Source organism: Strix aluco, chromosome 7 (assembly GCF_031877795.1).
Source record: "Strix aluco isolate bStrAlu1 chromosome 7, bStrAlu1.hap1, whole genome shotgun sequence".
Classification (NCBI taxonomy): domain Eukaryota; kingdom Metazoa; phylum Chordata; class Aves; order Strigiformes; family Strigidae; genus Strix; species Strix aluco.
The window spans coordinates 8171288-8196409 of record NC_133937.1 but is presented as its reverse complement, the minus strand read 5'-3'; the positions used below and the strand labels follow the sequence as shown (position 1 = coordinate 8196409).

Genomic DNA, 25122 nt, shown 5'->3' with positions numbered 1-25122 from the left:
TGAAAGCTCGATACAAAATCTTGTACAAGCTTCCTACGGTCATAAGGAAGCACAGCTATAATGCAAGTCAGATTGTATAGCACGTGTGTCTATTTTGGCATTCTGACTGTCTACTACGATCTTCTCAGCTTATAAACACATCATACTGATGTGGGTACTGGGCAGAGAGGATATCCTAACAGTAGTTAAACATAGTACTTCTGTCTTCAACCAGCAGAAGAAAAAAGAAAACACACCCTTCATAAAATCAAGTGAAGTGAGCTGCCTTTTCTTGGAAGGGGTTCAGTTCTAGTTTTGCAACAGCATTATAGGTATTGCGAGAGAGGGACTTGAAAGCAGCTGCAGGAAATCTTGCATGGTGGCCAGGTTGTGCTGTATTTCAGTGCTACTTAAACTCCAGATTTCAAGCCAAGCCGCAGCCAGACTCATCATTAGCATGAAATCAAGAATAATTCAATTTAAAGAACATTCTGGCTTGTACTACTGTATCTTGGAGACTGCTGTAGCAGTCCTTTTGGAAAACAAGTGTGTAGTTTAACTGTGACCTGGGGCGCTCTATTTTCGTAGTTTCTGGGACTCAAGAAATATTGTGATCAGATGTCTGGCTCTGACTAGCCAGTCTAAATGTCAAGTCTAAGAATACAAAAAATGTTACCTTTGCAATACAGGTCTACATATGTCTACAAGAACTGAATTGATAGGAACCCAAGAATCAGTCAATATTACAAAACTGAACAGCTTCATTACATTACATTTCATATTACTGAAACATGGCCACGAGAATGTGGAGCTTGTAAGCTCCACAATCAAGAAAAACTGAAATATATGCTTGAAAGACAATTCCCCCCAGATTAGTTCAAAAATGAAACATCTATATTTAAGTGATGTAAAAACCGCCTTTACAGTAGAAGATAAAACTACATTTTATTGTCAGTCACTCTTAAAACTACAGACTTTGAGCCACTTAGATGCAATGCTCAGACCTGCAGTTGACCAGAATATCTTTAAAAAACAGTGCACACTGACCTGAGCTAATTCCAAATAGGATAGTACTTCTCCATCTATTGCAATGCCGCTCATGGAGGCTTTTGTCAGCTCTTGTACTGTACGCTGTTCTGTTAGAGGAGAAAACTTGTCACTCGTGGGAAACAGTCACATTTCAAGGTCAGATCATCCACAAGTAACAGAACCAAGAAGGCATGTTCTCCCTCCTTGTGTTAATTTTAAGTGTTATGCAAGTGGCACATTCATCCAGATAGCCTGAGCAACTTCAGATTTGGGTGAAGCCAAATTCTGGCATTTAGAGTTGTGGCTGGAGATTCTGCATCACAGGTATAGAGTGTCTTTCTCCAGTGGAGCAGACTCTATATGAGGATTTGCCCCTTTGCCTCAACCCAAACTAGTTATTTCTGGTTTCACACACAATTCTTATCTCTCTCTCTCACAGAAATCGAGCCTGCAATTAATAACCACTTATAGAAGGACAAAGCTCAGCAGCCATCAGTCTCTTTCTGGCAGAATGGATGGGTGCAATATTCAACATAAATTAGAAATGTGATCAGCTGTCTCTTTTGGGTAATACAAAAGCAATAGTCAAGTTTGTAGGCAGCAGTGCACTTGCCATTGCATCGTGGATTTACTAATGAGTATACCCACAGCAGTGATATAGAAAAGTTCACTTCAGGCCCTCTTCAGATTCTCAGATTAGTTGTTCCTAGGATCCAGATGAAGGCTGACTAGCTCCCCCAAAAGTCACTTCAGTTCAAGAGTCTCCTTAACCCTTTCCTAGAAGCATAAGTATCTTAGAGGCTTGAGTGGTTTTTGGGAAATGTCAGCTGATTTGATTCTGCTGGGTCCAGTTGTTGGCAGTAGCCTTTGGAATCAAAAATATTTCATCAAGAATTAAATGGAATGAAATATTCTTAATAGTATATGTACATTTATGCTGCAGCTATTTAAAAGAATAATCAAGACTACAGTTAAAAAGTGCGTATAAAATCAGGCAGTAAAGATTTGGTCTGTCAGAACTAGTGAAGACAAGGTACACAGTCCTGATGCACAACTGAAGGAGAGCTAGGATTTGGAATGTGATTAAATTTTGCCTAAATTTTGTCCTGTAAATATGTGTAGCTTTGCATCATCTGCCTCTGAGTTTTGGCCTTGACCATGTCTTCAGAACAATTCCAAGTTACATATATAGAGAGAAACAAATAAACAACCCCTTGCCCCCAGAGGTCTGGTGTGTGTGTGTGGATTTAATTTGAAAACTAAGTAGTATCCTATCCTGTAATTTTTCTGTAAATATGTGATAGAAAACTTTTTGTTCCTGAAATGAGGGTTGAATCCCCATGTATATACCAAAATATCCCAATTCCCATCTGGGCAGTGAAAAGGGATCCAGGCAGCATTTCTAAAAATCATGATCATCTAGATCAGTTTTGAACTGGCTCAGTTACTCTCTTTGAATAGAAATGTATAATGGAGCACTTCATTCATTATGTAATGGAAAGCCTGGGATTCATCTTGTTTTCAGGTAAATTAACAACAACAGAATGGATATTACAAGCTACAGACATTATATGAATGCTAAAGAGGTTTACTCTTTCTGTTTTTAAAGCACAGAATACTTCAGTGTTCTGAGCTGGTTCTGCACAAAACTGAAAAAGACAAGAGAAAGGCAAATAGATTTTTTAAACTGAAAATATCTATTTGTATTACAATATTCTTTTCAGAAAAAAACCCCCAAAACACCCAAGAAAATCCTGTGCATTCCAAAACCATTAGAAGATGTTTCAGCCATTGCAGAAGACACTGCATTGAACAAGGCCACAAATTCTTACCTGCTAGCGCAACCAGGTGAGGAAGGCAAAACCTATTTGCCAATGCGATTAACTCAAGTGTGTCCAGTTCCTGACTGGAGGACAGTTGCTTGGTATACAAGTAATCTAAAACTGCTTGCATGGAAGTCTTGTTTATGTTGGGAAGAACTACCTGGAAAATATATTTAAGAGAAGAGTCTCTAACAATTAAGGAATTTTCATACAGGTCATATGTCACTTCTGTCACTTTGCTGGACTGTCTCTTTTTCTCTTCAAGTCATTTTAGAAAGGCATGGGAAACATTTTTCAAAAAAGAAATTTCCCATTAAAGTTCAAGAAGCTGCCAACAGGTAAGCATATCTTCAGAGTCAGATCCTTTGCCAGTTTACATACAAGCAACTCGGTACCAAGTTGCTGGAATTGGATCCAGATCAAACAGTGAATGTGTTCAACGCTTTCTAGCCTGGAAATGGACAGCTCTGTGGGATACATAAAAGCCACTGAGCACCTCCCAGGTTAAACCTCCCTTGGTAGACTTCTGGAGGAATGCAATCTATCTGCTCCTGACAAGGGATATTATGGGAATTCTGAGAATAACCAAAGGATAATGAAAAACCCCACCCCTCTCAGTCTGTTTATAACTAACCAAATTATCCAAGTAAATGTTGGTTAGGAAGGGACTGAGAACTGAAGAAATGAGGCAAAGAAAATGTAAACCATTTCTGCCACACACATGTAATTAGCATAACCACCATATAATGAAACTACCAAGACTGGGATGAAAGCTATCTAATTTCTCAACAGGACAACCCAAACTTCATTTCACCGCAGGGAAGCCTAAAAGAAGAGTAACGAGAGTTAGAAAACCTCACTGTAACCTATCACTGTAGCATCTCAACTACGGTTTTCATACATGATCACTCCTCCAAAGATTCTTGCAGGACTCAATGTTGCGGCAGGTAAGTCTGCTTCCGATACCCAAGCTAGTCTATGCCATTAATCAGCCATTTGTCACGTACATCTTCATAACTGAAGAGATGCTGGCACTGAAGAATGCACTGTACTATTCTGAAGAGCTTACAGTAAAAAAAATTGCAGAGCGGAAAAATAGTAATAAAATTATGATGAGGAATTAAATGTACATGCAACTTAATCTGACTGCTTGGAAGCAGTCAGTATGAACTTCCTGCTAGATGGGGTTAATTGTTGTCACATAGCTTATTGTTAACCTTTGAGAGGTTGTTAATTTTTCTTTCAGGTCTGCCTGGATGGGTGGGATTCAAACCCAGATCTGTTAGTGCTAAAGCATGAACCTCTTATGCATATCATCCACTCTGGGAAGCAGCTCAATTCTCCAAGTAAGAGGAGCTAGTTGTGCAACTCATTCATTATTGATATATTTTTGTTAGTGCAGAGAACAGTAAATTCAGTGAATGAGTTTATAAAATGTTGTGTCCCAAATACAGAAAAAGTAATAAGTAAAAAGAGGATGGTTTGATTTTTTGTAAACCAAAAAGAAATCATTCAGTTCATATCTACTTATATTTTAAAACTTCCAAAAGCATTACTGAATGCTTTAAACTCTACAAAATGGAAGGTAAATATTTTAAATTGGAAAGATGAGCTAACACTGTTAAGTTAATCATTGAAAATAGGCTGTTAGAAAATAAATGCATATTCTTCATTGCCAAATGTTGCTTACTAGCATCAAACTATGTATTTTTAATGAACCACTTGTTGAGCATGCCTCTGGGAAAGGAATTATGTTTACAGCTGTACTAGAAGAAGCAAGAAAAATCTTCCAGCATATTAAAAACAAAAAACTTGAACTCTTCATATAAGCAAGACCCATAAGTATGGAAAGGAACAAGAAAATCAAAACCTGGGTATGGATAAAACACAAGAAAAAAATATTAGCAGAGTATTCAGAATTTGAAAAACAGACCATGAAGGCACCTGAACGTACAAGGCTTCTGCTGCAAAATCTTAATTCAAAGCATTGAGATCTTTTATACTGTACTTCATACCTGCTTTACTCAAGAGGACAAGCTGATACACTTAGTTTCTGCTGAAGTACTGTGAAGCCAGCTCCCTTTTCTAGTTTAAACACTCCATGTTCTTGAATCCTTTTTTCCCTTTAATTCCTTCATCAATGCCCCTTCCCCAAGAATTCTTTGTAATGCTTCTGATTGTATATATATTCACACAACTTTAAAACTTATTTTAAAGAAATTCACAAATTCATATTTAATTTCTCTCCCCCCATACTTAATATTTTAAAGGATTTCAGGTTTAAACACATGCTCCAGCATTGGAGGAAGCCTCATGCCTTGCAGAAAACACATTATCCTCTTAGGCATCCTAATTTAATGCCTTAAGAAGAAAAGCATCCCAGGTCTGCAAGGGAAGAATAAAGAATCATTCCAGGGATTATTGCAAGCTTTCAAATAGATACAGAATGATGCTTCCATCACCCTAAATCCATCAGACATTATAAGCAAAATGGACAAAAATGGACAAATACCTCACTGTTTGAGCTTTCAATAAATGATCCTCCAAACATAGCAGACATCCATTCACAGCTACAGATCAGCAGTGGCTTGTGAGCATTTATGGTTCCGTCATCCAATTTAAATGTCACATCTGCCACGGGAACAAAGAAACAGGCATTCTGCAATTCTGCATTTAAAGTGAAACTGTGTCTCAAGAATGTTTCACTTGCACATTGTTAATCAAGGACTTCTTTCACTTCTCACGACCCTCACCTCAAAGATCACTCCAGCGTTCTATGCAGTTAAATAAAAAGCCTCACTTAAAAAGGAAGTATTGGATGTTCAACACTTTGGAAACTTGGATCACTTATTTAAAAGCTTCTGTGTAGATTTTGAGAAATTAAACTGCAGAATCCCAGGTTGGAACAGTTGGCCTTGAGTAACACTATAAATTTGGGCTCGTCCCTCATGTCAGAACAATGCAAGCTGTCAGTTTTTGAAGTCTGTGAAGCAACAGCAACATGAATGAGAAAAGAATTAGTGCTTTTCCTGTTAAAGCATGTACTTACCAGAAAATGTCCCTTTGCAAAGGCACTCTTTTATCCGATTAGCTTTTCTGACATGAAATGCTTTAGTAATCTCTTGATTCATGAAGGCTTCTTTATTCATAATATTCTCCACCATCATTCGCAAATCAAATACTTCCAAGATTTCAGCAATCTGAGCCAGTCTTGTGAGATCTTTTTCATTTTCATCCAGTTGCCCTGTGTATAAAAACTGCAAAACAGTTTTAAAAGGTCCAGCCTGCACAGATGAATCCATTTTTACCACAGTTACAGGACATGTCCTATTTGAGACAGGATTCACTTGCATTTCCTTATGTACACTAACAAACCCCTTACCCCAGGATGACAGAGATGTTGCTGCAGAATTTGTTTCCGCAGATTCGGGTTCTAGCATGTTTAAAGAGTCAGTACTTTCTGGTGGGGGAATTTTAACATCAGCAGATTTCAAGAGTGTCTCATCACTGTCACTATTTGTCTCAAGGTGACTTGTCAGAACATCCTTATTTGTATTTTCGTTATTATACTGTGTTTCATCCAACTCTGGACTTTCCTCACATTCCATTAAGAAAAGGTCGTAAAACTTTGAAGAGGAGGTAGCTAGGTAAATCTTGTGAGCAAAAATGTAGTCCTGCTCCTGGAGAACAAACATAACATCTGCACACAGTGGGCTGTCCAATAAATATCCAGCTTCATTCATGCTTGGTACGGGACACTCAGGAATTTTGATAACTGGAGGAGGGGCTTTTGGAGGTAGGAATGGAGCCTGAAGCAAAGGTTTTTGGACCTTCTTCAAATGAGATTTCCAGAACTGCAGGTGTCTTCTGGAGATCAGGGCAGCTCTAATTGCATTGTCAAACACATCCTTAATCCCAAACTGGTCAAATACACTGGTTTCATAGTATGGTATCCCAAGCTCCTTGGCAACCTCTCTGCCTCTTTCTGGTGGCAAAATGTCTCCTCTCTTTATTGGCCTAGGGTTAAACAAAAAATAAACCTTCTCACACACAACGATCATCACAAAGTTACTCCAGAAAGCATGGAAATTTACAAAATGTCTCAGCACCAATTCTGAGATAAACATCATTCAAATGAAACAAAATATAAAATTAAGCCCACAAAGCCCTCTGGAAACCTACAACCATGACTCCAGAGAGTTTTAGAATAGCACATACTTGTAATTTTGTTTAAGTTTGGGGATGTCTTTGCAATGTTACTAAAAATATGTAGAAATCATTTTCACAAAATGGAGGAAGCCTTCTCTCTGTTAGAGGGAAATTTACAGTAAAAAAGTTGATAGGATGCTTGAGAACCTTCATTGTTTAAAAAAATCTCCTAACATCCCTCTCTGTTCAGATACTCTATCAGTATCTTTCTTTGTATGCATCATTTAAACTCAAATGGAAATTCTCATGACATAGAAATGCCACAAATATAGCTAAATATGAAATAAGAAATATTTCTTAAGCTTATGCTTTTTAAAGAAAATCATAGTAGCTTATGACAAATGTGTAACTGAACACACACTTCAAGAGTTAGGCCTGTTTTGGCTGTAGAAGCATTATGTGGGAACTCATGAATTTCCAGAGCAGCTCTAGTACACGACACAGGATAAACAAAACAGAAAAAAAGTCTGGGCTAGGATCCATTTACACAACAAACCAGAAGACACGACCCAGCAATGCCTTCTCTGAGCATACCATATTGGGCAGACACAAGCTGGCACAGACTTAACACACTCCAGACAACAGCTTGCTTTAGTTGCCAGCTAATAATCACTTCAGGTGGCAGAAGTCTGTGCTAGACATGCAGAGTACTGATTCAAACTTTATTAATGGTGAAATCAGAAAGGAGGATTAGGGCAGAAGAATTTTGAGTTTTGAAAAAAACATTTCCTTTCAGAGAGTCAACCAAAAAGCCCACCCCACCCACACAATGAAGAAAAGTTTAATAAACAAACAAACCTATGAAAAACATATTGCCGAATCAAGAACTTGAATGCAATGAAACACAATGTTTTCTAAGAGCCCATGAAATATTAAATCAATCCCTTTACGGAAAATTGTTATTTGAATACAGACTTTAATTACGTGATCATGGATATTATTTCCATGAATTTGGTCTCATTCAAATTCACATAAAAGGAGGGAATTAGAAGTCAGCAGGTAATTGTGTGACTGTTTTGGCCAACCATGTGAATGCTTGTCTTTTGAATCTGAGAAAACCAGTTTCTCCAGAATGACCCCAAACTCTCTTTTAATCTCAGAACTTTTAAAAAAATGTAATTTCAACCGCTGTATTTTTTGTCATGATTTAGGATTACATTTACAAAAGAATAATAATTGAGAATTAAGAAAACTTGAGTAGAATCTGTCAGTTTAAAACGGTACCTGACAGTAGTGACAGGGTAGGACATGATACACACGTTCAGGTGGAGAAAGACGTATAAGAAAACTATATTATCGTAGTGTTCAGGCACCCAAACGAGTTTAGATGTCCAATGTGCAAAAATATTGTGGGAAACATATAATAACTGTGTGTGTTTTAAAGAACTAACCAACTCAGACAACAGGAATAAAAAGAAGAGAGCACATATATTCTCATTTTACAAAAAAAAGGAAACTAGGGTCTATCATTTCTCTTCTGAAAGTACTGTACCTGATTACCAAGGTGATTTTTTAAAATTCTTATTTTTGTTAAAACTTTACCTTGCCAAAGGCCGTCTGGCTCTGTTAACAGCCTCAAGATCTGCATAGCGGAGATCTAGTTGGCAGCCCACCAGAATGACAGGTGTGCGAGGACAGAAGTGCTTGATTTCTTGATACCACATCGTTTTCACATGATTCAGAGAATTTGGGTTAGCAATTGAAAAGCACAGAACAACTACATCAGACCTAGAAAGGCAACAAGAAAATATCCAATTAAAACCCAACAAACATGGTTTCTGCTGCAGCTTCACCTATTTTCACCACTCCAGCTTAAAGCTACTCCACTCCACACTTTGAAAAATATGCTGACACCCAGATGTCAGAATACATGTTGTTCGTGCAGAGGTTTGATGGAAGCTACACATTTCACCACAAAAGCATGGGAGCACAAAGCCACATACCCAGGAAGCACTGCCCCTCTATGTGGAGAGATGATCCCTGCACGTATGAACAGAGCACTAAGAAGAGAGGTAGAGCTGGCCATTCTCTACTTTTACACTACAGTTACTCACAGGCTGTCATTGCTCAAGAAATAATTCTGCTGAATGGACACCTAAATTGCAATTCAAAGATCATTGGTGCTTAAAAATTAGAAAGGAGTTATGAAAAACTTCAGAACAGCCGCACAGGCAGACACAGATCACTTCTGAACTTGTCATGGAGAAATACCTTTATTGGCACCATTTCAGATACTGAGGTGGTCTCCTTTGCAATGCACTTTGCACAGCAATTCTCTAACATCTTTAACAAATAACTTGTTAGAAGAGCAATTTGCAGCAGAACAACTACTTCTACAATATAAGCAAAAATAAACATTACAATGAAAATGAGATCAGTAAAGTGTAGAATAGGACAGTGGCTTAAATCAGAGTAAGCATGACAACATTGCAGACTTTTAAAGGTTTTAAGAAAACAAGAAGTACTTCACTAAATAAACTTGCTTTATAAATTGTAAGTATGAGGATTAAGGTTGACAGTTCATCTACTAAACCACCACCTAACTCTTGTCAGACCTAGCACCCTAAGGCAGAGAAATGCTTGAATAGTTGTCTTACGGCATTCTTAACTTGGGGCAATTTCATTATTTATAAACTGGGCTGGGATGTTACAAAGCAGTTCTCAAGCTCTTGGGTCTCTCATGGGAAATAAAAGAAAAGAAGAAAAAAAAGTTGAATTGAAACTTAAGAAAAATTCAGGGGAAGGGACTTTTTGGGGATGCAACTTATTGCTACAGAATTGTCAGCAGGATAAGCTCAGCAATACCGTGTCTACCTCACTTCTTTAATTTAGCACAAATGTGTTGTGTCTGCAGTTTGTGCAATGTATAGAGCAGCAGCAGTGAATCTTAACATTCACCTTTTAAATAATGAAATACCTCCTCAGTACTGCTGCTTTCTACATTTCACTGAGGGCACAGATATATCCAGCAAGACTGTTTCTAAAGATAGCTGCCCACAATACAGGTACTGATGTGAGCATAAATTTAATGCAAGGGAAATGCTCCTGCTCCAAGTTTGTATCTTATATAAACTGCAACACATCTGTCATCTCTAGGAACAAGGCCTTTTCAAACTGCAAAGTTATCTACTAAATAACGAAGTGGTAAGCAGCTAATACGCTGGTCTTCTACATAACGAGGCAAACACCCTTTAAACTCAAACTTGCTCTATTCAAGGTCACTTAAAAGCAACACCTAGGCCCCAGCAGACATTTGCTTAGCTCCCAGAAAGGAGAAATCAAAGTACAGCTAAGATAAAAAAATATGTGTTGCATATATTCTAATCTGGCCAATTGTTGTTTAATTCAAGATCTCCAGAAGTGCTGGCTGTCTGGCTGGTCCTAACTACAACTAAGCATCTTAGAGAGACAGACTGTCTTGTGTCCTTCAGAAATTAATACCTAAGCCAAGTAATTGCAGTCATGAGTATCCGACCCTCCTGACTCTATAAACTACAAGACACGCATCACATCTCTCAGAAAACCAAAAGGAAACAGAGCTCCAGAAGATCACAGGCAGGAGATGACAACAGCCCTCCCACGGCGCTGCTGCTGACCGGTGCTGGGCTGGCCACAGATCTGGGCTCCTGAGAAGAGTCAGTGATAATCTGTTTCCTCGGACAGGCCAGGCCCAGGCTATCTAGCAGACTGGCCCTAGCACTGCCCTGCACATGTTACAGCCCTCGCCAAGGGAGTCTCACATTTATATGACTGAGCTGCATGTGGTTCTTGAGCAACTCACCACTTCTGGCCTTCCCTGGGCAACCATAAAACTGAGCTGGGGAAAGCTGGTTTCTTTACCCATAACTCACAACACACGTAGCATTGTACTAACAGGACATTTCCATCTTACTGCCTTCTGAATGAAGTGAAAAACAGCATAAAGAGGCAAAAAAAAAAAAAAAAAGTTATTTGCTTATTATTTATCCTGTGTTAAAACCTGGACTTCCCCATAAAATTAATATCCTGAGGGTTCTGTAGAAATAAATATATGGCCCTGTGCCATAAACAGGACGGATGGGAAATCACTGGGTAGTGACAGAGTTCACGTGCTGAACCAGCACCACAGCTGGCAAAATACATTCACCTTATCATAATAAATTAAGTTTTCCTTCAAGTCATAAGCATGATTTGCAGTATTCGTACAAGTTGAAGGCAGTAATATATGAGGAAGATTAACTGTCTACAAAGGACTGTGAACATTTGGGGAACATGGTCCTTTGGAAACTTTATTTAAAATACCTACAATTCCTTTTAATGTCAAAGGCACATTTACAACTTGCTAACCTCCCAGTATAAAGTTTGGTTTGACATTTATTCATAAAAGCCAAAACTTGTCAGGTTAAAATAATGCATTAATATTTCCCAAACATTAAAAACTTACCAATGTTATTTTAATATTCTCAGGGAACATAAAAGGATAGGATTTAAAAAAAAAAATCTGATTTATTGCCATTTTTGTGTGATTTGGTTAGTTGAAGAACAAGAAAGGATGAATCAGGTTTACTTCTGCTTTCTTCTTTCTCTGCAGTGATATATTCACAAATACAAGCTTCTATTTTTCCAAAAAGAAGTTTCATAACCATTTCCCAGTAAAATTCAGGAATGATTCAAGAAACATTTCCATAGACTTGAATGCCAGAAAGTGCTTTAGAACTTCTCCATCACATTCCTCCTAGAGCACCATCCAACTGAGATGGGCGATAAGGCACTGTGTGCATCCACTTTTGTTAAATACAACAAAAGCATATGCTTGCACTTAGAGCATTTACTGATGTTTGATACTGAAGTATCACAAGAAACAAAGATATGTATTACACATAACTCAGCAAAGAGAAATGGTACCTTGGATATCCAACACACTGTCTTGTAGATTCAGTGGTACATGTTGGAAATGCATAACTCATTTATTCTTACATTTCACTTTTCATAGGTTTATCAGAAGAAATTGTGAATCATCTACTCTTTATTATTTGAAACATCTGAACATGCTTAAGTATCACCAAAAGTCAGAACTTCTGTGTGACTTGCTCTAGTGTGTGACAAACCATCAGTGAAACACTCTGCATCACCAATGCAAGAAATCGGGTTTCTTTCTACTCACTGGGGCTCCAAACAGGGCCGAACACAATGTACATGTGCAGAACCTGGCAGGTGGAAAAGGCGAACATATTCTCTCAGCTGTAGGCAAATCAACCACCACTCACGTTTGTCACTTCCTGGCTGACAAGACTCCTGCATTGGAGTCTCACATTAAAGCGTAAGACCAGCGTAAGAGTACTTCAAATGCTCCCCTTGGAGTCACAGAAGTAATTCTTAATGCAAAACAGACACATCTGAAGTCAGCCCAGTTTGGTCTAAACATAGCTATAGACTTCCTATAGGAGGGTCCCGTAGGCAAAGAAAGAACCTTACCACCATTTCAAGAAGCAACCCATCTACCTAACATAGGTATTATCTCAATGCATTCAGCAATATTTTCCCAAACTTGAATAACAAGAACTTTTGATGGAAGCAACTACCTCTTTTTAGATTTCAGACAATGAAAAGAAACCATCTAGACAACCAAATCTCTGGCAGGAATCAGCACATGGTGTGCTGCCACCGTGTGAGCTCCTACTGTGTGAGTTAGGAACTGTATCAGATGTACAGAGAGCAGTCCAAACCACTGCTGAAAAGCAAGCAGTATAGCACTGACAAAGACAAGACAACTTTAAATTATCAACCTCAAGCTTCAGCAGTAGTCAAGCTACAGGTAGCCACTGTAATCATCTGGAAGTTACTCTGCAATCACTACAATGAGAAACTTGTGAGGTGGGGGAGAAAAAGCAGTATATTATCTATGTAACAAGCCTTTCTGATGGAGCTGTTAGAAGCAACAGAGAAGTTAATGTTTTCTAACCAGAGCTGTTTTGTGTAACAGAGCGCTCCATTGGTTTGGGACTGAGATTTTGAAAGACTCATCTGCTTCCATGCTATGTGTGTTCCAGAGCTGGTGTAATGAGCTGCACTGCAGATGTACCTACACCCCATACTGCTGATCCATCTCTCAACAAGAAACGGCTACATATTTTCCATCCTCACTAATGCTCTTATTTTAGACAGAATTTCAAGGAAACAGCAATATTAAATGATATCTCATATATTCCATGGCAAGTGTGTTTAAAAGTTTAATGTTTCATAGTCTGAATCTACAGCTATAAACTGTAGTGCTGGCTGCAGATACGCTAACATGGGTTTATGTCTCAGTAAAGAAACAGGCTGCTTTCTAAAATGTACACACTGCATTACCTAGGAAGAAGTTGTTCCCTCTAGTTTATAATTTACAAGTTACTGGGAAAAATTGCTGCATGCAAGAACTGCTGGACATATGTAAGGGGTCTCATTTGCCATACAGTCATGGAATAATACTCTTGGGTTTGGAAAGCGGAAGAAATAAAGCTGTGAGGAATACAGAATGTGAAGAGGAGATGTCTCTGATCTGGAAGTCAATGCAGGGAGTGGGAAAGAGGAAAAGGAGGAAGACTGAACTGTATTGGCATGTTATCTTATCTTTCTAGAGGACGAGTCAAAGGTATTTATTTTGTTTTAGAGAGCTTAAACAAGACCCAAGAGTTAAATCTGACAGAATCAGTTTATGGATAGACAATTATATTTTGGTTGACTAGAAGTCTGTTGCACATAATTAATGAAATCAAACTTTAAGAATAGACTTGGGGGTGAGGGAAAAAAAAACCCAACCAGTGAATTTCTCCTATTACAGTCTTTATTTTTCCCTACTTTTAGATATCAGCTTTCTCTGAGAAGCAAGGTTGAAGTAAGGGAGACTATTAGAATTTTACAGAGCAAACAATTTGGTAGAGGTTCATCCAAATTATTAGACTCTATTGACTTTACTAAAACAGCTAAACCTTAGACATTTATTTATCCATAAAAAGTTGTTTTGCTTTTACTCCTTCTGCCTTCATTGTTCCCCTACAGATTTCCCATATTTCCCCAAGATTCCTCAGAGACCTGCATCACAGATGAACTTATCCCACTTGAGACCAGAATTTCAAAAGAGCTATCTCTAGTGTCCACCTGCATAGTGCTTCAACCACCTGAAAGGAAATATTGTGTAGGGCAGCAGCCTGAGTGGAGATAGCAGCTCCCAAGTTCCCAAACACAGTAGGTTCAGGCAGTAGAAGGCCATCTAAGAATTAAATTGAGAATCTTGTTTACGGCTGAACAAAACCCTGCTACATCTCCATGTCAATCCAGATCTATTTTGAAGAGAGAGATTCACTCAGTTATACAACATTTTTCATGCATGCATCTCACTGAGCTGAAAAAAAAAATTGTGCAGATAAGCAAGGCTGGTAATGTTTTAAGTGGACTCAATTTTTAGTAAATGCAGTTGCAGCCATCACATGAAATGAGAAGAAATTCATTAAGTGAGTGGTGAGCATAACAAAATGACCTGAAGACATGGGACTCATGTGCACACACTCAGAACAGATGAGAGGCTAGGAAAACTGAAATGCAGGGGGTGCCTGGCATATGAAGAACTGAAGATATCCAGGTAAGGCAGGGCAAGACCATGCAGTGCCCTGGATGTGAGCAGGAGAATCAATTAGTTCTATACTTTACCGACAGCAGTGAAGCTTCTTAAGTACTGGTGTAATGTGCGAAACTGTCAAAATGCCCTGAAATATATTCAGATTTTGTGTTAAGTAGCATGCAGATCTAGTTCTAAAATTTCTGTAACGTCATTTTTAGTAGGAAACAACAGTAATAAAAAGAAGATAAAGCTACTTTTATGAAAATTGCATATTTCAAGACTGTGCTTCAAAAGTGGAAAGAGTTTTCCCATACATTCCTTACAAACAATACATCATTCTTAAATGTTAAGCATTTTAAAATCTCTTCAATTTCCTTTGAGGTACTCATGGGAAAACAGTGGTGCATTTACAGAGAATGACAAAAAATGTTTTGATATCACAAAGAATGATTAAAATATCTCATTTTCTACTGCAGAAATGTGTAAGAGCTACTTTTACCATACAAATGCCTGACCAGCAATAGTGCTAAAAAGAATGACAGAGTCATGTGGAAGAGCGTAACAAGAGGAAAACAATTTTATTTTTAATCGAAAGGACTGCTTACACAGTATTGGAATTTGGTTCATTTTATTGCTTGTTATAAGAAGTAAATTCACCCATAATTCTCGTTCAGCATCTACATGTGAAAAATTCCATCTTCATGCTAAATAGAACTTTACAGTTGAAACAGGCTGCCTGCAAGATACCCTAGCATGATTCTGGACCAAATTTTGCCATTAGACTCTAAAACTCTCTTTGGAATCAGGTATGTTTGCAGTATACACATCCACCAATAACATACCAATACATGACTTTTTCCCTTTCCTGGAGAAAAAATTTCAATTACTGCATTTCTAATGCAGGAACAGAATTTCTATGATAAATAGAATTCTAGAGATAGTTAACTGAAGCTGAAATACTTAAATATTCTGTGTCTCACATGCAAAATTTGGGCTTATAAAAGTAAGACACAAAGTCTGAACACCAAGTCAATGGAGAAGGATGAAAGAAAATGATAGAGCAAGAGAAGGTACAGGGCTAGCTGGAACACATCTGATCAACACAGGGCAAACACCAAAACTCAACAATATTATACAAAGGGACTGATAAGAATATAGCTAAAAGTGCTTTTGTAAGACATATCAGCTAACTGCTGTCTCCAGAGAGCAGTCAGAAAATAAACCAATGAGAAATAAATTCACAAAACAATGAAGAAACCAGAAACAGGGAAAGGTGGGCTTCTGAGCTCATTTTCTGTTATTGTAAGGAGGCAGCTTACAGATGAGAACTACATGCTATCTCTCCACAGAGGACCAACTAACTTTCATCAAAGATACTGCAGAAGAATAAATGAAAGAAGAAATGACTGCGTCTTTACTCCCAGCCCCATCCTCTAAAAAAAACCCCAGAAACATTGATCAATCAGAACAACATTGAGTTTAAAAGAAGAAAGAAGAGATTTACTTAAAGTATCATTTGAAGCAACATGTTTAGAAGAAAAAAATTGTTTCAAGGTCAGGGAGGGAGGTAAGGATGGAAAAGAGAAAAAAAAAAAAGAAAAAGGAAGATCCAAGGCTAGGTCCCAAAACTCAGTAAAAGTGTGATTCCTTATATGAAGAACACAGATAGGAAGCCAGAGACAAGACAAAGAGGGAGGTAAAAATCCAGAGAAGATGAAAGAATGATAGGGTTTGGTTTGCATCCAGTATGAGAGTGACTTCTGAAGTCACAGAAGACATGAAAACTGAACATTAACAGATGCTAGATACATCTCTTTCTCTGGGGAGAAAACATGGACTTTCATATCTTTTGCTTTCTTTGGGCTATCACCAAAACCAGTCTCCTCTTCTTTTTTTATTTTAAAAAACTGTCAAGAAATTTTAACTGGCAAGTTTATGTCACAAAGTTATGGATAAGAACTCAGTTTAAAACGGTTATATCTGGTTGTACAGAGTGGTTTCCATATTCCGACATATGTATTAGGAAATCCAGACTGAGACGCCGAGACTCTTGGAGTAGAAAGCAGCTCAAGAAATTCATCTATCACCTATTCACTAAGATCAAGATTTTCATGAAAAGTCACTTCCCAAGTTTAGCATTTCCAAAAGATTTTGATGTTGCCTTCCAGGACACCAGCTTCCAGCTGCAGCCAGCTCTATCTCTTGGGATAGAGCCCAAATGCCCTCTTTTCTACACAGCCACTCAGCCACTGACTTAGGAGAGCAAGGAAAAATGGAAAATTATGTAATACCACAAATAACATTTGATACATACTTTTTCACTCCAGTGAAGGAAGGCTTAAAGCATTACAGGTGTCTCTCTATTATAGATAGATTACATATACATCAAGTTGAGCTTCAGACCCCACCAACAGTCACTTGGCACATACCTTTTTAAAGAAGGAAGGATTCCTAACAGCAATTCCATGGAAATCTCTTTCTACTCGCAATATGGAACCATAGTGGGATGCAGAGAAGAAAAGTGGTACATCCGCATTAATTTCACCAGTTTAACTATATAAAGCATATACTTTCCCATTGACTGAGTGAAAAAGCCTCAAATGTTAATGTAGTTAATGAAAGAAGAAAAAACTAGTGCATACACACACCACATCAGAATAAAATTACTTGAGAGCTATCTCTCTGTGAACCTCTCTGCTTATTCTAGTCTTTCTTGGGGCTGATCTGAGTCAAACTCAAAAAAGAAAAAAATATCATAAATATATTAAACCCTCCATATTTTACAGGAGGTAGTTCTTCAGAATTGCTTGATGGAGAACCTGAATAGCTTATAAACCACTGTAAAGTAGGTGGGGAGGCTCACAAATTTTGTACTTGAAGTTGATTCAAAGATACTGCATATCACTTCTTGTGGCAGCAAAACATAACAAAAGGAAGCAGCCAAGGTGAGAGACGTCTGAAAACAACGGGATTCCCCATCAGCTGACCCTTTGCTAACAAAGCAAAAGACTATCTTGTGTCTGTTAAGTGCTACTGCTGTGAAGACACATCTCTGATGATCCCCTCCAACCCATACCAGTAAATGGTTCATAAGGCACGTGCAAGGTGGAGAATTATCGTAACATAAAAACAAGGACAGCAAGACTGCAGGGGGAAGTGTGGGCTTTCATTCAAAGCTCTTCTGAAACCTTGGACCTTCTCTGAAGAAAGGAGAGGAGCTACTGGCCCATTTTCAGCTTAGGCACAGTAGGTGAATAACAGAGGGCACAGATCTAACTAAAGGCAAACTAAGTAACTCTGTGAAGACACCCACCTCGCCCTAATCTCACTGAATTTGCTGAATGCAAATACCATTTTACATCAAAGCTACTTAGGCTTTGTCTTTGTAGACATATCATCATCACTGATCTTTAAGAAAAAGAAACAGAAAACAAAACAACCCTAAAGAGATTGGTGGAAGTCTTCAAGTATCAGTAATAAACCCTTATTCTTATGGACCCTTTTCAGAAGATATATTTCTATGGATTCAATTACATTGAAGCAACTGGTTAAGGGAATTGTAATCATACAGAAAAAGATGAATGCATGTGTTCCTCTGTGTACATACAATACCCGCAAGGTTTATGAAATCCATTCACAACAGAGGAAATACTCTAAACATATTTTAAGAGGCTCTGTCAGCAGTCTCACAGCAAGGCTCATTCACATTTGTAAGTCACGAGGAAAAAGCTGTTTTCTGTCCATGCTGTATGAACAGATTTTGTTTGGTCTACAGCTCACATTTAAGTTGCAAGTAAATAAATCATCCTGGCTGAATTAGCTGACAAATCACATCCATGGTATTGAGAATAAATATTTGATTGGGACTGAATTAACTCTTTGCAGATTTGTGCTCATGTTTACACATACTAGAGCTTCATGTACAAAAAACCCAGGATATGTAGAATATTAATCAAATTGTAGTCAAACATGTTTACCGGGGGGGGGGGGGGGGAAGATGCAAAAGGAAAAAAAAAAGTGCAAGCCAGACTTTTTCCCATTTTACTTTTATAATTAGTTTGAACACGATGATATGTTGACACTCTTGTTCAAAACCAGATTGGACAGGAGGATAGAGCATAGTGAATCCTGACAAGCTGAAATGTAAATTAAGATGTTTTCATGTCTTTACACATGCAATTTTGTGCCTTCCAGGGAAACTGGTACATAATAACATCTTGAGCTTTATATGAAGTTCCCACCTTATTTGCAGTCTTAGAGAATACAATAGCACTGAGACTAGGTTGTTATTAAACAAAGAGGTGACTAGGAGCTGAAAATCAATGCGCTAATCATAACAAAGATATTGTCATTTTACAACATTTTGGAGTGATTTTGCATCAAATGAAACCCTGTGGGACAATATCAACAAATTACTGTTTGGCATCACATAGTGCCTAAACTGAACTGAACAGGATACTAAAGCACATACTCTTGTTTAAGGAAAAAAAACATGTCATGCTATAAAACCACAGCAAATATTTCCACAAGTCCTTCCAGCCACATCCCCCCTCTCTCTCTTAAGCTGTCAGGAACTGTTTCCCAAGGCTCCTGGAGGACTGTGATTATTAAACTAAACACCACACAGTAGAATGCAAGCTGGATCTTGCTCTCCATACTCCCATTTTAAAGGATGGCAGTAGAAACATTAGCTATTCCATCCTCAGTGGCATTCAAATATGTTTCTTTCTTTCCATCACACAAAAATAGTGGAAAACACATTCCTTTTGTCATTCTCCTTTCATGTTTCTATCTGCGAAAAACAAAGAATTAAGAAGGATTTATCTTTGCTGCAAGTCCTATTAACTGTTCACCCTGTCATCTACAGCATAATCTATGTAACATTTTGTAAAAGTGTATGGAACAATCTTTTCCAATAAGCAGCAGGTGAATTAATGACCTGCTGGTTCTTGTTACACTATGTTTAGGACAATTAGAGGTCTGGGCCAAATGTCTGGCTGAAATAAGCCTTCCCCTGCACAAGGGGCATATGCATAAAAAATTTTTGAAGGGAACCAAAGGGTTATGTTATTATGATCCTTCAGACAATCAGAAACATGGGCCACTTGTAGGTGTGGCCTTGACCAGTTTGGCATAAAATACGCTTTTCACTGTACCGCAAGATTTGACTCAGCCATGAGCAGACTGTAGTTCAATGTACAGAGGTGATTAAAAATCAATTCCTATAAATGTGAACATTCAATATTGGAAATCTCTTTTTAAAATGCTAAAATAGATAAAATACTAAACGTTTTTAAATGAAACATTAATACCTATCAAAACAACAAAGTATCTAATCAGTGCTTACAATTAGGAAATTTTACAACTGAAATTCTGTTTATAAAATAGTTTCTTTAGCTTCCAGTTACTTTCTGCTTTAACAGACTTGCAGAAAAATGACTAACAGAACAGCAGGTTTCCAGAACTGCCTTTTTAAGTTAATCAGGGTACAGCAAACCTGATTCTACACAGGTTCAGTTCTGCTAACATCACAAATGAATCACTGTGTTTATATGCTTATTCCCACAAGATCTCAAGTTATTCACGTCCTCCTTGGCTTTTGCAGGATTAGAATCTAAGTATGTTGTTTCCTCCCTCTCCCGTCCTGTCAGTAAACGTGGGATCAGAGTTCAGAACATGCCTGATTTTGTTCTCCTAATCTCTAGTAATCTTCTCAGCAACACAGTATCTGTTGCAGAGTATCAGGAGGCCACATCAAAAGAGGAGCAGTTAGTGGAAACGTTAAGTTACATCCATATTTATCAAAGTAGGCTCCATATGCTGCCAAAAGGTAAAACAATATCTGTTCACATGCTCAAGTAGCACTAAATATTAAGGTCACTATTACCTTAAAGTCAGTAACTTCCCTCACTCACAAAGCTTATTTACAAATGGTAGATGTGTTGCTACTTTAGCTCCTGACACGAAATTCAAGGTAATTCATGACTCTGTGAAAACACAACTAACGCAGTGCTGGAGTTTTACAGTATGAAAATTTAACTGGTGGATTCAACCAACAGAAGTCTCTATAGCGGTTCTAAGGGGTAGAGAATAGAAAAGAGTGTCATCCTTCAAAGTCACTTGTTTCCTCAGGTAGCACAGAGAGAAGTAAAACAGTAAGTCAGTAGATTTTGGCAAAATGGAATCCAAAGCTGGGACAGACACTCTACAAAGGGCATTCCCAGCTGGAAAAAAAAATAAATTTCTGTCTATGGAAGTTTGATCATTTGCAGTGACTGAAGCAGGTATGAAAAGGATATGAAAAAAAGTTCAAGAAGGTGAAAAAACATGCAAGGACTGAGACCTCACTTAAATGTCAGTTATGAAAATATATGTGTCCAAAATCCATCTTCAGCTCAGTATTTGCCCAATACAGGTAATCTATTCTCATTATATGTGTATTCAAATGCTTGTTACTGTTACTCAGCTGTTCTGCTGTCTGTGCTGCCACAAGGCCAGATCCAATTACCATTAAACAAAACAGAAAGACTATCACTGGCATCAGTCCTTGTTGAAACTATGCTGAAGTTATATTATACATCCCAGAAAAATCTAGATTACACTAATTTTAATTTTTTTTATTTATTTAGAATTTGCAGAGTTAATCAATTCACTAGCAGACACTTGATATTTATAGAAGAAAAACCTTTCCTTTCCTCAGCTTTAATTAAGAAAATGCAGAAGAGCCTCACCTTTCATGAAATTCATTGTCTGAAATTCAATATTTCATTGAGTAAGAGTGATGTTTTCCAACATCTCTCCTTCTTATTGCTTGTTAGGAAATTATATCATACAACGCTTATACAGGCAGGGAATGCTGATGTTCAATTTTGTAAAACCGCAATCTTATTTTGGGGACTGTTCTTTAAAAGTTGAATTAGGACAACAGTTGTTGACAGAGCTTAGCAGGCTGTTCAAGGAAATGTAGTGTAGTAAAACTATGCTGCTTTTAAAATATTTATATCTTTTTAATCCTTGCAGCAGATAATCCTCTTTGCAGTAGGCAGGAATATGAATACCCTTGATTGTTAAATCCTTGCTTTTCAAAATTAAGATTTGCAATTTTTTTCTGCCTTAAAATTTCACTACAAGTATTACTTAAAATTTTGCTTGGCTCAATTTACCTTCCATAAGCAAAGCGCCTATCTTTGTGGTGGTCCCCAAACGTATCCCACAGCCTGAGAGAAACACTCACTTCATCCACAACATCTCTTGAGCGTTCAAGGACCTAGAACAGAATACACATAACATTCTCTTTCCTTCCATCAAATAAGCACATTTCTAATTTGCTCTGTAAGAAGGTCCAAAGCATACCAGACCAAGAGTCTACTACACACAGTTTTCAGCAAATGCTGTATTTTATAAAACAGGCAGAATATGCATCTTCCTAAAAATAGGTTTGATAAAAAAAATTACTTTGGAATGAGAGACTGAGGAGATGCATATCAGACCACGGCTGCAGTAGAGACCGCGCATATAATACTTGTGAGCTCGTTGCTGCATCCTGACAGAGAAAGGCTTGCCAATAAATAATAGTACAACCTCACAGCATGTGCTCCATATTTTGTACACCTGCAGTCCTTACCTCTTGGCAGACACGGTACTGATCAATGGCCCAGACAGTTGGTACGTGAGTTGCCAGCAGCTGATACTGAGTCAAGGTTGTATTGCATGCTCTTGCACAAATTAGACGAGTCTTTCCCACTGCATTATCTCCAACCACCACACACTTGATAGTTTCAACGTTGGGTCTTTCGTAGTCCATGTCAATGTCCATTTATCAAAAACTGTAACAAGACAGTTAAACTTGTTTTCTACCACACTGCAAAACCAATGCTATTTAGAATCAGAGCCTTCTACTTGAACTTCTTGAGAGATGCCTAAAGAGGACAAACTCTTAAGGAAAAGCTTGTTAGTAAACTGTACCAAAGTAAGCTAGCCGTTCCTTTAAATACTGCACAGTTATGCAAATGCACAACTATTTTGACCACAGTCAGTTTATGCTGTTCACATGCTATTTTAACTTTGGTTTCTGTAAACACAAGCCTGTTTGCAGAAGACAGATCTTGGTGAAACAAGGACAGCTAGCACAAACTTACCTCTTGCTAATACTTTTTATGCCAAGAAGCAAAAAAGACTAGACATCAGTGGATTTAACCTGAAGGATACCAGTATCAACCTGCCTTCTGTAATCTTGCTCATTCAGGATTTGATTTAGGGCTGTCCAAACAACATTGCTAACAGCAAGTCACACACATGGTTTTAGTTACATGCACACAATAAAACTGACTTGTAAGATGACTCCAGAAACTCTGTTCTTTACAAACCACAACTCCCATTACATTCTGCGTGTACCACACACTCTTAATTTTCCAAGGAGAAGTTTGTACAGATCATGGAATAAAATGAAACCAAGTGGCCCAGCGGAAACTTGCAAATATACTTATCTATACCTACAAATTGTTTTTCACATGACAATGGAAAGTGAAGAGAAGGCGATTTTTGAAGATACTATCCTCATGGAAAGTTACTATTGAAAATATTTACTTAAATATTCTATGGCAACATATTGAACAAATGCCTGGATGTGAATGTAAGCTGGAAAAAATGGATATCTGGAAAACTAAAAACTGCATGTTTACTACACTCTGTCATTTTCATATAAAGGAATGTAGGATTTTCATATAAAGGAATGTGGGATCATTGTTTGATATATCTGATTGTGGTTTTCTAATGTCTAGTAGTCTGCTGAGCAATCTGGTCTCTACCAGGGAATTGTAATCAAGGAAACAGAAAAGGGAAAATGCAAGGCACAAACATGTTCAGGAAGGCTTGCCTAATAATTATTTCAGCAAGGCAACCGACAGCAATTTAACTGACAAAACACAGGTAATCATCTGGAGTGATGGTGTCCTTTTTCCTGAGAAGAAAGCACTACAGATAAAGAAATCAAATTATTTGTTTCAATACCTTTTTTAATATGCACATCTCATTCACACATAAATATAGAAAATGTATTAACTGTCAGGCTGCTTAAAATAATAGTTACAAGCTGTTTCGGTGTCCATTTTTCACTGTCAGAGGCAGTATGTTCTGATTTAAGAAAAAGCATGTTTAGTAATTACTAGCCAAACACTAATTTTAACTGCATTCTTTCATTATTTAAAGTGACATAAACCAAGAAACAAAAGTCAGTGTTAGAACTAAATGTTACCCATTTATTTAAAATTTGGGCATGGACTGCATGCTAATAGCTATAATGGCTAAGGTACAGTTATAATCTTTATTTACGTGTGGACAGAAGGAGTTACAAACCACATAGACAGCAAGGAGCAAGGGTGAGTTTATGCCACTACTGTGTCACACTGATACATTTTCACAGACATTGAATGCTTCTGGAAACGCTACAGCACAGACTAGCATGCAAGAATACATTTTAGAGAGTTGTCCTACCCTAGACTGAAACATGGGCCCACAAACTCTTCATCCTGGCACAAGTACATTGTTGCACAACTAGAGCTTTGCAATCTGCCAGATGTAGAGCAAATAACATGGCTTCAAACGTACATGCATGGTATCTACTGCATGTAAACCCTAATGGCCTCGTGATACCAACCTGCTGTGTCGGCACAGAGGTTTCAGCTGATAAGGAAACAAAGCTATTAAGACATTGCTGTTATCCCTTCATCTGAGTTGTAACCTGCATCCTGAAAGGTTACTAGTCTTGAGGTAAAGGACTACAGAGACTTCCAGTTACCTGTCTGCAATCCAACCACAGCTGTTTGTTGGATGCAGGCTCCTACAAGGCTGATACCTGGATGGCCCATGGGCTCTGTACCATCTCCATGAGTCCAAATACAAGAAGAGAAATGAGAGCTAACTCCTCTTTCCTCCTCTGCATCCTTTCCAAGAATACAGTCACAATATAAATAAAAGTACAAAACCAATGCTTTTTTTCCACATTACAGAGAATGAGACACATTTGTACACCACAGCCTCAAAGGCAGGGCCCTGAATGGGTAGCAAAAACCCAAGAGGTTTCAGTATGTGACCTAAAAAAGTTTCATTTCAAGTCTGAGAATAAACAGCAACCCCCTGACATAATATGTGGTATTATATTACTTGATATTTTATTCATGCATGGACTAGACATCACAGATGGAATGTAGAAATGTTTACAAGGCTGGAAAACAAAATGAAGGAGTGTGGCTAGCCAGTGTGTCTGGTAGATTTTAAACTACCAAGTCGAGGGATGCCAAACCAATTTTTCTTCCAACCCAATATTCCATTAAAATGCTGTTACACAGATTAGCTGAGGTTGTATATAACAACCCAATTTTAAAATTATTCAAAAGTTCTTAAATGGTAGTTCTGCAAAAATGCACTTCAGTCAGTCACAAAATATGTATTAATACAGAGTCTGGAATCTTAAAAAAAATTTCCAAGAGGGTAACAAAAGTGAGT

At 37.8% G+C, this 25122-nt stretch overlaps 1 protein-coding gene across 4 annotated transcripts in view; it reads right to left on the bottom strand.

Annotated features, from left to right (window-relative positions):
• The window catches only part of RHOBTB1 (Rho related BTB domain containing 1), a 55313-nt gene that overhangs the window by 3276 nt on the left and 26915 nt on the right, over positions 1 to 25122 (bottom strand). For 2 of the 4 annotated variants that reach the window (XM_074830345.1, XM_074830346.1), the window contains 7 exons: positions 22244 to 22445; positions 21783 to 21886; positions 8583 to 8768; positions 5881 to 6848; positions 5344 to 5462; positions 2841 to 2991; positions 1027 to 1115 (listed from right to left, as the gene is read on the bottom strand). In XM_074830345.1, the coding sequence (XP_074686446.1) occupies positions 1027 to 1115; positions 2841 to 2991; positions 5344 to 5462; positions 5881 to 6848; positions 8583 to 8768; positions 21783 to 21886; positions 22244 to 22435 (1809 nt within the window). In that variant the 5' untranslated portion in view covers positions 22436 to 22445. The remainder of the gene's footprint in view (positions 1 to 1026; positions 1116 to 2840; positions 2992 to 5343; positions 5463 to 5880; positions 6849 to 8582; positions 8769 to 21782; positions 21887 to 22243; positions 22446 to 25122) is intronic. The other 2 variants (XM_074830349.1, XM_074830347.1) reach the window with 1 other exon arrangement.